The following is a 13336-nucleotide window of genomic DNA, read 5'->3' as shown; positions in this document are numbered from 1 at the left end:
ACTTAAATTGTCGTGTTAGAGGTTGTTGCAGAAAACAATGACTAAAATTTAGATTCGTCAACCAACTGGCCATTTCTTTGTTGGGGATGCCTTGAGTCTTTGCATGTGGGATGAAACAACTTTATTTTCTTGTGCAAGAGTGGTGGCAAGGCCAACTATGGCAAAGTGTGTGGAGAAGAATATAAGTGGAAAATCCGCATGATGTAGGTATCGATAGGGGCTGGGGCTGCGGCAAAGAAGGTTGTACGCACTAGCTAAGGGCACCAAGTGTGACCTCTAAGCATATGGTATGGAAACGGTAGTTATAAGCCTAGCAGGTACATGAATATTCTCAGTGTCTCTATAGGTTATAGAGGATAGTGGCTACCATGCAAGCGAGTTGAGGGACTGCAAAGGGTTCGTGCTTCATCATCCACTCACTTCAAGAGCAGCACTGAGCTTGGTATGTAATAGAGACATTGTTTAGCCGGGATCAAAGAAGAGAAGGGGCGCCATAGTTACATGAAGCAAGCAAGCCAATCAAGAAAACAAGAGACCTTATGACTGCCATCTCCTCTAGCAATGTTGTGTGTAGAGATTGGGACCAAAGATGAGCATGTCCCACTCCATGAGTGGGCACCTCTGTTTATCCTACCATGGAATGTCTGGGCAGGCTCACGGCCTACATTACACTATAAAGTACTTTTCTTTCCTTTGGGGAGAATATGTGTCGTTTGATTAGTAACAATGAGATATATGTGAGTTTCTTTGTTATAGTATCGAGCCTTATTGCATACGATAATAGTTTATACTAAACAACTCCTTTTACCAACATCAACCTTACTAAGGTTTCTTTTAAGGAAAGTAATGATTTCGTATGTTTATAAGTCTTAAAAATCCAAAAATACTAGAAGTCCCAAAAAATAGTTTTATTTTCTACAACACAAGCATTAGAAATATAAATGACTACAATCTTCTTGACATTATACTCACTGTTAGTGAATTTGGGAATTTCCCAATTTCCACTTTTAAAACAAGCTTAAGATTTGACCATATGGCCAAATCTTAACCAAATTTTTGAGAGCATGGCTCAAAAGATCTTTTCAAGTACTACATTGTGGAAATCTTTGACCTTAGAAAATAGTTTGAGATTTGTCAATGTGACCAAATCTTCAAGAAATTGTTGATTCTCAAATTGGCTGTAAAGTCTCAAACTCTATGATAAGGTGTTTGACCTTTTATTTCCACTATTACAAAAAATAATAGTAAAATATGTGACTAAAATTATTGGAGAAAGTAAGCTAGATACTCTTTTAGGCAAATACTAAACGAAACATTTATGCATACTTAATTCCACCTTGAATGTCTTGTTACTCTATGAAATGTGTGGTGTAAGGTAGGCTATAGTTGGCAATCTTAAAGTCACATGACCCACATATTATTCATACAAAATAATTTCACATAGGTGTAGATGGACTAACGCAAAATAATCCAAGAATCATCACTAGATAAGTGGAAACCACTACAATGATCAAGCACTCTTCCTATCAAAAGCAATGGAGAGTGTGTATACAATAGGACTCTTATATAGTATAGTGTCTTGTAAAATGACATCAGTATATATGTTTGAGACCAGTCACCATTGAAGTGACACTAGAGAGGAAAAACCTACATAAATACACCCCGTTGATTCTATAAATGGATCAGTTATGATATGACCTATAATACATAACATACCGATTGAAAATGAATATAGATGGAAAAATGTAGAATTGTTTTTTGTATAAGTCATAGGTAACAATAATGCATCACTTAAAGAAGCTTAACAAGAGCCAAGTCTAGCTTAGATCTCATGTTGTCCATGATTATCTGTCTAAACTCTGAGGCTAACTATGAAACATTCCCCCCTTATAGAAAATAATTAAAAATATAGCATGAAAAGATTCCCACCCTCTCATCAAACTCCAGAATTCAAGGAATATTTTGGAAGATTCAATGAAAAATATTAACTCATGCAATATATGCAGGGGTAATGTCTAGTATCCCCACTCATGGGTAGGTAATTTTAATATAAGCTAGAATTTGATTGATGTGACAAGCCATCTCTCACACACATATGAAAAGGGGGTGGGGATGTGCGGATATGTACCTGTTTCAAGTAAATTTAAGCTAGAATTTGATTGATGTGACAAGCCATCTCTCACACACGGATGAAAAGGGGGTGCGGATATGTGGATATTCTTATATACCTCTTTGAGGTAAATTTATTTGATGAAGATGACGTAACTAAAAAAAATAACCCCCTCCTTGTCTTGATATCCCGTGGCTTAAAGGAAAATTAAGATGAATTTTGGCATGCTCGTATCATGAGGATGGGTGTAGATAATTCTATGAGTGGATTGCTTTAAATGTGGGTCAAGCTCCACAATATCTTGTTTCTGACCTATTCCTTTAACACCTATTCTATAATTTATATGAGAAGCTAATAAGGGGCCAATAATTGCTACTAGAGCATAAATTAAAAGTGTCATGGATTCCAAAATTAAGATATAGTAGAAAGGGGATCTCTTACATCCTTTTATTCATAGCTTCATGTTGTGGGAGTGGTTTGCTGTCTTGAGTTTGTGATCATGATACTATTGAGAACAAGACCTCAAGGGAATCCTCACTATATTTGGACACTTGTGAAACCATGTTTTTAGAAACTTATTTAAGGTAAAAAAAACTCCACTAGTTAATTAAAAAAAAGAATTTAGCAATGGAAAGATCATGAGAGTGTAGGGTCATCCAAATATTTGTTGAAAAGGTGCACATTTTGCATACTACCAAACCATTAATAGGTCCATTAGCTCTATTGTAAGAGTATCAAACACACACACACACACACACACACACACACACACACACACACACACACACACACACACACACACACACACACACATTGTAGTAAGATTGGCCGATTCTATTGTTGATATACATAGATGTTGTTGTTTGAGAGAAGCCAATTGTACTAAGGGTGGTAGCGAAGTGTGCCAATTTAACCACTTGACAACAAGGACTACTTTCCAGCTGGTTGAAACTCTTGGACCCTCTATTATGAGGGCACAAATCAGCTCTCATCTAGGAAACAACTCGTAAAGCTATGCATTGATGGTGCATAATAAGGTCAATTGATTAGGTTACAATGTAGAGTTGTTTAGATCTACACTTGGCATGCTCTAAAGCCTTGTGAGTAGTAAATGATGGTGAGAAATCACTCTGGAAGCGACCATGGATAGAATTATTGAGGAAGAGTCTTAATCTTGTGAGCTTCTTACTTTTTATATACTAGGGTGAAAGTTACTTTCTTCAAATGACTTGGGAGTGTTAAGAGCTACAAATCACAAGGAGGGTGATCACGAGCCTTGTGATTAGTAAAGGATGCTGAGAAAGTGTGCTCATGATAAGGATTCCATGGATAGCATCATTGAAGAAGATGTAGATCATGATCTTGTTACACACCTTAGACATAGTGATAAATTAAACTTAATTAATAAAGGTGACTTGAGAGATTCTCTTCTCTTATTTAGGAAAAGTAATAAGGAGTGAGGAACCATCTCCATATTACTAGGAAAGGTAACATACAACCATAGTTATTCTATATTCGATCATAAGTGCACACCAATAATTATAATCCTGAACGATAAGCAAAGCCTAATCAAAGTATAGCACAAATCATATGAGTAGATCTTAAGATATAGATAGGGTGATTAAGAAAAAAGTTAATCTTCCACAATTGTTGATCTGATAAGGCTCCTCTACTACATTGGAAGTAAAGAGCGAGTTAGAGAGACTATCATCACACAAGGATGAAAACATAATCACTATTTTATACACGGAAACAATTACAATGATCAAACTTGATACTCTATCATAATAGAGTGTGTGCACATTTGGGGACTTATATGTATTGATGATCATGTAGAATAACATATGTTGGGGTAACCCTAGATTATCCCCTCACTATGGAGCCTCTCCCTAGACATGTATGATGATATGATACCCTAGAATGATGCCATATGATGTACCCATGATCCATGGAGCTTTCTAGTACCTCTACACATAGATAGGGGTATAATTTCTAGGTCAAAATCATCCCTAAAAAGGTGGATACGAGTTTCCTCCATGAATATCTCCAAAATTCATGAGTTGTAGATGCTCCTACACCTCACATATGATGTAAGCAATATTCCATTCCTTCTTACATATAATGAGCCCTCTCTCTATGGTAATTTGATATAAACACACAATCTTGGACCTACATGCTACCCTAATGAGAATGAAAGTTTGACTATATCTTGTCTCTCTTGTGTGTCATCATCTTAATTGTGTTTTGATTAGGATTAGTGTTATGCATGGCTATCTAAGATGAATGCCACTCTCACTCATCCCTCTTTGGCACACTAATCCTCACAAGTGGTATCAAAGCCTATGGTTCTCCCTTAGGCCTAATCATTTCTGCATTAGGTAGAAACCCCTAATTTTCATCTCATTAGGAATAATCTCCGTGCAAATTAGGGGATAGGGGTTTTAAAGATCAAATTACTTCTCCACACCAAGCTTGAAGGCTTCTCATTACCAATGTCTATTGCCTACTTTCTTCATTATGCCTACACCACATTGATTGCTATGTATGTTGAAATTAGTAATGTGCCATACACTAATTTCTTGATTATTTGCAAAGATCATAGAGCTTTAAAAGACTATTTTCACCTATTCATTTTTACCCCTTTGATATGGTTTCCTATCTTCTCAATGAAGATACATGTTCCATGCTCAATGTAATGAAACACCGAGGTTCATACAATACCCTCTTATGGGCAAGACGTACTTCGCACTCGCATTTACTGAGCACAAGATAAAGGACTTGAAGATGCAACAAACCGTGGATTTAAAGATAAAAATGATCCACCTATGGAGATGACAAAAGACTAGAAGGAGAACTTCAAGGATATAAAAGAGCCCAACTTGAAGGAGTGCTACATGAAGGACATTACCAATGAAGACTACCAACATGAAAATGACATGAAGATCAACCATTACAACGACCATGAAGATGAAAATTGTGACATGAAGGGCATCATCAATGACACGATACATGAGAAGAGGAGACACTTCCCTGTTCACATGTACATGAATTTGTTTTTGATATGAAATTTGTACAAACCCTAGGATCTTTATTTGTGAGCCTACATGATGTATCCTAGTGAACTATGATGATGAGTCCAATTGAGAACAACTATGATGAATCATGTGAACCTTCTAGATGTATCAAAGAGATTTCCTGGGGGGTCCATCTCTCAAAAATACCTAAAGCACGTGCGTTGAAGAGATATTTTTAAAATCCCTTCGTACACCCTTCATCATGAATTAAGAGACCCCTCTCCCTAGCCATGTATGATGTCATGATACCCTAGAATGATGCCATATGATTTACCCCATGGGGCTTTAGGCACCTCTATACATAGACGTGGGTATATTTGATAGGTCAAATCAGCCCTAAAAAGGTGGATACAAGTTTCCTCCATGACTATCTCCAAAATGCATGAGCCCTACATGCTCCTACACCCCTCACATATGATTCTATCAAGATGAGTCCTCTCTATGTGCGTTTGAGCCATGAACACAGTTTTGTACCTACTTGCTACCCTAATGAGAACGAGAGTTTGACTACTTTTTGCCTCTCTTGTATGTCATTAGCCTTATCCCATTCTAATTAGTAATAGTGTTGCACATGGTTATCTAAGATGAATGCCACTGTTACTCATCCCCCTTAGGCACAGTAATACTCACAACATCATTCCTTATGTAAGTGACTTCATGCTTACAAAAACAACATTTGACAATAGAGTAGAGAGTATAAACGTAGCATCAGTAACATTTCTTGAATGAATTGAAGATAGCATTAGTAACACCCACCTAGAGGCACATTTTGTGTTGGAGGACGATTGTATTCTTTTCAAGTTAATATAGATTTTTTCCACTCACAATTGTGAGTATGGCAAAGAAAAAACACTAGTAACACGAGTACAACTCTGTGTAGAGATCTAGAAGCATGGATGGTAACCATTCTCCCAAAAGAATGTAGAAATATTATACATCTATATTAATATCAAAATGCATCATAGATAAATACAATAGAAACTCAACACATCTCTATCATCATATCTATAAAGTACACGAAGGAACTAGATATGGCTTGTATTAATCTACAACCAAACTATGTGAAGCCCAATCTAATAGAAGAGCCAAAGTAAGCCTTCTAAGAGAAATTAGGTTGTCATAACATACCAAGGGCCAAACCGGGTTTAAAAAAAACTCTACAAATTGATTCCAAAGCAAGCTTGCAACCAAAGTAGCTAGTTAAACCTGAAGTGATCGAAAGATATGGTGTACATATATGTTTATGTCTCTATATATGTCCAAACGTGGGATAGGAAGGAGTGGTATACATACATGCATATATCTATATAGAGTATCTCTATATAGTTTCATATGATTGAAGATATTATCTAGTGTAAGCATGCATGTGGTTTTAACAAGAGGCAATTATACTCCGAAATTGTTATTATAAGAGATTTCTCACAAACTATTGTGTTAAAACTTGTATGGTCATAATATTCTTATGCTCTTGAGTAAGTGGAGAAGGGTTTTCAACTGTTTTTTGGAGCATGTGATGTAGGAAATTTGCTAGACTTAAAATCTTCCAATCGGCAATCTTGGCTATAAAACAATATATAAACACATTTGTGCTACATTTGGTTGTGCGTGATTACACCATCAATCATTTTCCAAGCTTTCTTCATTGTATTACAGGGTCATCATACAATTTTGCACATAATTTATCATTATTTCATGAAAAAATATAAAAACTTGAACTCAATTAAGCTAAGCCCTCATGGGAGCTTACAGGAGGCTTGGTTATCTCCAAAAAAGTAATCAATAACTAAGCATTGTAAGCAATTCCAATGGAAAAGAAATAGTTTCCAAAAAGGATTTTCTATATGGAACAATGTGGCGAGCATGAAATTGTTATTGAGTCAAATGAAGCAAATATAAATCAATGAGTTTGCCTATATTTCATTGAGGCATTCAAATATTGTATATCAACCTCATCCAACAATGCCTCACAAAGTTCTCTGATCACTTCTATAGTCATGGTGTAGTTGGTCTATTTGAGCATATGAAATCTGGTTAATATTAGTAGTAAGATAACAATGTATGGAAACAAAAGACACTGGATATCTTTATAAATTTTATTGCAAATGTAATCTCTTCCTTCTTCAACCATAAATTTTCTTGCCTAATATGTTTCAAAGATAGGCTTACAAGCAAGGTGAAGATTCATAAGTGTCTTCCAAAGAAATCGACTTATAGGAGAATTAAGATTAAAGAAGCTTGCTAGTGAAAGTCATGCGGGGGACTAGGCCAACTCCAATGGAAGCCCAACATGACATTAGAAAAGTCATACCGTCTCTTCTCTACAAGTAGATGAGGCTCCGTCGAAAAATGTAGTTATTTTTTTTATATACAACTATGCAAGTCTTATGCTAATTTTGGCATAGTTGCATTCGTAACATATTACAAATAGATGATGCATGCATTAACGCACCCTTACCTCGTATCTTCTTTGCAAGATACCTTGTTGTACTAGCGGTCTTTCCTTAAATAAATTAACATCTAATTTTCAAGATCAAGGGACGCTCGTGTAAACTCCATTAATATTTTCAAAAACAACAGAGGGTCACAAGGGCATTTGACATATGAAAAAACAAAAAGAAGAGTGGTAAGTCTAAGGGTATTGCCCACATGGAGGGGAGGTAAGGCTATGAGTTACCCCCTCCCTCGTCCACTAGCTGCACCTCAAAAGGGTGCACTAACTGCACCCTTTTCACTATCTGCACTCCAAAAGGGTGCACTTAGAGTTTAGACATCTTACCCCCTCCCCTCCTTGAGTGATCGAGGAGATGTTCAATCAAGTGTCACTTCTTCCACTCTAACAAATTACCCCCTCTAGTGTGGGGGTACCTACATTCCTTCTCTAATTTCCAAGGCCTAGTTTTAGCCAGCCAAAAAGACTCATATTAGAGAATGACTTGGAACGGGATCTATTTTGACATCTTCTTACTCGGATTGAAAATGGACAGGAACAAGATAAATGACGTACGACTGAAGAGGAAAGATTGTCCTCACCTGCAAATGACTCTTGACATGGGCCAGCGTAAGGTCCTTCACATTCATTAGCTCAAGTACTGACTTGGGTGTGGCTCCTGCAAATGAAAGAAAAGGCAAAGGAATGATTAGAATGCCATCCACTTCCCAGCTAAACGGCATGATTACCAGCTAAAGAGCATAATTCTCATGCAAATAGATCCAGAAAGCACATAGAAGCTCTGCTCAAATCCTGAATATAGGGCGATCAATCCAAGAAGGCCTATAATGAGAATGGATTATAAGCCTTATGATGTGCAGAATAAGTGTGTGTGTGTGTGTGTGTGTGTGTGAGAGAGAGAGAGAGAGAGGGAGACTCACTGTCATGCCCCCCTAAAGCTTCTACTGCATGGACAAAGTGAGTATGAAGATGACTTGTCCACCGCATCCGTGGTGCTCTCATACTCCGTTTGCCGCTTGTTATCCGGCCATTCGATGAGCTTCCCGATGGAAAATTTGATCCTCCGTTGGCAGAAGGTGGTGATGGCCTCATGGAGCTAGTGTTGGATGCACTACAATCTTCAGACTCTTTGGAGATAGACTTTTCTGTCCCTATATTATGCCCAACATGGGATATATTGCCTCTCTCAGGGCCTTTTGCATCTATGGTCAGAGGGTTGGAGAGCTTGCTCATAGAAAAACCTTGCATACTTGGACAAGAGGATAAGCCCTTGATGTTGCATTCTACCAGGCCTTCTTTAAAGTTGCTGAAGATGAGCTGTGCGTTGATACTATCAACTCCAAATGCTCCTCTAGTCTCTTGGCCTTCTTTCAAATGCGAGGACTGCGGAAATAGAGTCGATATGCCTGTCGAGCTCGATGACGCTGACAACTGCATACTTGAGGATGGTTGTACAGTTGCCATTGTTGCGCCGAAGCTTGGTTCATGGAATGGTTTCTTTGCTTCAGCTTGCGACTCATGTGAGGCTCCTATATTAGCCAAATGACTCAGCATTTTGCATTTTTCGCTTTCAAGCGTGCTCCGGACATCAATTCTGTTGACTGGAAAGAGCCTCCTTGGCATGGCAAGCTCACCAGTTGTAGGAACACCATTAATGATGTTACTGCTTTTGTTGATGAAATCGACTCTTCCGCTACGGCTCACACCATCAATGCAGGGTGGCATGCTTGAGGATTCCTTTGAGATCTGTGGAAGGCTCATTAGAGTGTGGGTTCTACTAGTGCTGAGGTTAATGGAATTGGGATTAAGGAGCTGGTACTGGAGGGGGCTTAATTCTGATTTAAGAGAGAAAGAAGAAAAATTAGGGAGAATGGTACCCTCATCCTTTGTGCAACATCTATCATCCAGAGTAGGCCTCCTTGCTAGGAAGAGTTCTGAGCTAGCCAACATGCTTTGTACTGGATGTTTACTATTCAACCCGTTAGTTGTCGAGGTGGCATCAGCCTGTGCTTGTATATGTCTCTTCTTCATCACCTCTCCAGTAACATCGCTTCCGATATTGCTCGAGCTTTCACTCTGCGCTGCTGAGCTATTAGAACTATCATGTCTCCTCTTCTTCCATAGGTCAAAACCTAGATCTTCTTGAGAATGCCAACTATCATTCCTGCTTTCCTCTAATGATGCCCCCTTTGCACAAGGCAAGCTGATATGCAGGGACAAATCTGGCCCAGGGCTAGAAGGAGGGCGGCTGCTTAAGGACACCATATCCCAAGATTGAGATGATTAGTTGATTGCAAGAAGCTGTTGGAGCTCCCGCTTGGCTAAAATAGGGAGAGTGCTACTTCTCTATGCAGAGGGAAATGATAAGGGCCTGATATGTTGCCCGATGGGGAGCTCGAGGGCGACATAGCTATTTCTGATGAGAGTGCTTTCGAGCAATATCGGTTGCAGATTGAAGACACCATATCCCACATGAGGGCTAATAGGGAAGCCAAGGTGATTGCTTAGAGACACCATGAGCCACTAAACATACTGTGAATGATGGGAGTTGCAGGGAGCTAGGGTTTCTGCATATGCCTAGATATGCACCATCATGTTTAGCTAAGAAGGCTGCAAAGAAAATGGGAGTGAAAGCAGGGAGAACTAGGGCAAGTACTATGAAGAGCTTCTTCTTTTTCGGCAAAAGGTAAAGGAACAAGATGATGAACAGTCTCTCTAATGGAACGCAGAAGCTATACGGATCTTCTAAAGCTGTGTATGCATGTGTGTGTGTGTGTGTGTGTGTGTGTGTGTGAGAGAGAGAGAGAGAGAGAGAGAGAGAGAGAGTGTGTGTGTGTGTGTGTGAGAGAGAGAGAGAGAGAGAGAGAGTACCCCCCTTCATAGGTGAATTTAATCACCTCTCTGCATTGAAAGAGTGCAAAGAAAAAGAGTATATTGCATGTCAAGCTTAGTAGCTGCTGGGACTTGGAAGTTGGGTTTCCCCCTCCAATAAAAATTATAGAGGAAGCTGCTCTCCCCTTGGCTCAAGGGCCAGCAGCAATATATTGCAGCGCCAGCAGCAGCAGGCAGCAGGCTTTGTACTCATGTATTGGCGAACGCATGTGCCTGCATAACCCAAGGTGTAATACACATACTTCTAAAGCTTCAGAAGTTTAGGTGTACGATGCAATCTTATGAATATCATTATCCTCTCTCTCTCTCTCTCTCTCTCTCTCTCTCTCTCTGTAACTTCGTATGCGTGTAAGCTCTCTACTCCCTCTCTCCCTCTCTCTCTCTCTCTGTGTGTGTGTGGGTGTGCGCAGCTGGTGTATAAAAGAGAATTGGCCTCAAGCTGCTGGCCATCAATATCAGATGCGGGCAGCAGGCTGCAGTATATCGCTTGTAAAAACGGTCTGTGCGGTGTGTGCCCGTGGGTGTGTGCGTGTGTAAAAGAGAAAGAGAGAGAGAGAGAGAGAGATTCGGGGTGGACTTTTTACGTGTAGGAATGATGAGGAACCCAATAGTCTGTGACATGTGTGTGTCCGCGCTGCTGTGTGTATTGCGTTAGCAAGAGAAAGAGAGACGTCGAGAGAGCGACTCTGCGTCTGTGTGTGTGTGGGTAAGAGAGAGAAAGACTCTCAGACGGAGAGAGTAGGGAAATTTAGGGTAGACTTTTTTACCCGCAGAAAAGATGGGAGTCGGGACTCTGGCTAGAATTTTTTTCCTCTGCATGCTAGAAAAAGAACAGGATTTTAATGATGATTTGCAGTAGACGGTAGATTGTGGAAGGCGGGTTAATGATTGCTTACAGCGGTTAATGAGGTGTAGCCTTGTAGGCCTAGTGCAGAAGCGTAGGCCATAATGCGCGTCGAGGGCATTAAGAGGAAGTTGCAGGACCCGCTGAGTCAGCATGATGCAATTATTCTTGGAGAGATGTGGCAGGGCAAGCAAATGATGAGAATTGCGGTGAATTGGGGGTACCCCTTGGGCCCTTCTCTCTCTCTCCAGTGGTTCCCAAAAGTCATACAAGCATACGATTCACACACCCATTGTGTGATCTACCTTGCTCCTCTTTCACACGCTCGCCCCATGTTTTCGTGTGTATTGAAAACAACTTATTACATAGTTTTTCGAGTGGGAATGTCGAATGAATGGCGAGTTAGATACTCTTTTCAAGGAAGAAGTGGTAGTTGATAAAGTGGTAGAGGGTTAGGTTCCAAAACCAGTGAGAATTACATAAGGATTGTGCCCATTGGAGGGTGCCTGGTGCAATTAGAAGAGAAGGATTGTAGGGTACTTGTAGTAATGAAGAATATTGTAGAGGCCAGATTTCAAGATTGTAAGTCAAGACTCGAGAATGCAAAGAAGCAAGTAGAGGATGAGGTTAGAGAATTGCATAGGGCTGAGGGTGCTCAAGGATCAAACACTTTGGCGATGAGGCTGCAAATACAGATTGATTGCATGCAAGGCCCTGCAAATCAATAACGCCTGATTGAATTGATTGGTGAGTTCTCGTCTTCCTTTCCAGGGAAAATTACTGAATTAGATGCCAAGGTGGCCATGGCCAAGGTGCTTCATATCTCACCCTCTTACATGTGCTTGGGTTTCTTTTGGAGTTTGTGGTTCACTTCCATGTGGTTATGTGTGTTTTGTAGTGTATGATTATGTGTTGTATACTATATAGCATAATCTATATGTGCTATGTGCTACATAGTACAGAATTTGTGCTATACGATCACAACATGGCCCTAATCTTGTTGGAGTGTGTGTTTCATTAGGGGAAGTTTGAGGCCTCGAATTTGTACTGTAAGAAATGGTAGAGAGAGTATATAGTGTTCGTTTTTTAAAAAATTAACAAGGAATTTTAAAACTCCAAATTGGGGGGGAAACCTTTATATTTATACTAGGTGCACGAGATGTTACTTTTTGGGGCCCCACATGTAGTGTCCTTTTCAAATATCTTGGGAATGCGTCCCTTTCCCCAAAATTCTCCCTCCTAGTGCACTGTTTTTTTCTTTTGTTCCAAGTTTCAAATTTTCCTCTGCTCATTCTGTTCTTTCTCTACACCTTTCTCTGCACCGTCTCCCCCCCTCCACTTCAGGTACTCCTGCTTTTTATAACCCTGTAATTGCTTCAAGTAACTAGAAGAGGCAATGATATAGCTAGACATAGTGCCAAAGTATGCCCTAAAGAAAGTCCCAAAACTCTAATGGCTTCTTGCTTCTGAAGACGTACAATTTTGTCCACTCCAACTCTTATTGGATGTGAATCTACCATCCTTGAGAGAGCCACTAGTGCAAGTATGGGGAGAGTGGGTGATTGGGAAAGCTTCGTGTGGTAGATAGCTATTGTCTCCTTGTTGAGCTTCCCAATGTAATGGCCAAAACTATGATCCGTCTTCATATCGAAAGGCCTGGAGCCCTTCCCTCTCTCTAGAAACTTGCAGTCAGGATCTACTACCTATGCAAAAGAACCACTGAAATTAGTTAATAGAAAGGATGTGTCACTAAAATTTCAATGGCCTAAATAATGTGCTTGCAAAAATTATATATAGTTTTTCAATTTTACCTTAGGGTTTTCATCATCTACAAAAAATTCTTCTTTCTATAGGTCAATAAAAAAACTTGGTTTATTCTCTTTTATCTTTGCTTGGCATCTCTGTGCCCATTTGTTCAATCTTTAATCTTTTTTGAATTTTGTTGGAATTCCTCATCTATGGGAAGC

The 13336-nt window shown here is 39.5% G+C and overlaps 1 protein-coding gene across 3 annotated transcripts in view; it reads right to left on the bottom strand.

Annotated features, from left to right (window-relative positions):
• Positions 1 to 10905, bottom strand: part of LOC147457852 (uncharacterized) — a 38508-nt gene extending 27603 nt beyond the window's left edge. The window contains exons 1-2 of one of the 3 annotated variants that reach the window (XM_086512640.1): positions 8554 to 10905; positions 8215 to 8291 (exon numbers count right to left, since the gene is read on the bottom strand). In XM_086512640.1, coding sequence (XP_086368766.1) covers positions 8215 to 8291; positions 8554 to 9898 — 1422 coding nt within the window. In that variant the 5' untranslated portion in view covers positions 9899 to 10905. The remainder of the gene's footprint in view (positions 1 to 8214; positions 8292 to 8553) is intronic. The other 2 variants (XM_086512638.1, XM_086512639.1) reach the window with 2 other exon arrangements.
• Positions 10906 to 13336: the final 2431 nt, after the last annotated feature.

The sequence above is a fragment of the Adiantum capillus-veneris genome, chromosome 5 (genome assembly GCF_014529385.1).
Source record: "Adiantum capillus-veneris isolate H3 chromosome 5, ASM1452938v2, whole genome shotgun sequence".
In the NCBI taxonomy this organism is placed as follows: domain Eukaryota; kingdom Viridiplantae; phylum Streptophyta; class Polypodiopsida; order Polypodiales; family Pteridaceae; genus Adiantum; species Adiantum capillus-veneris.
The sequence above is the reverse complement of the archived record's forward strand: the minus strand, read 5'-3'. Positions and strand labels throughout refer to the sequence as shown.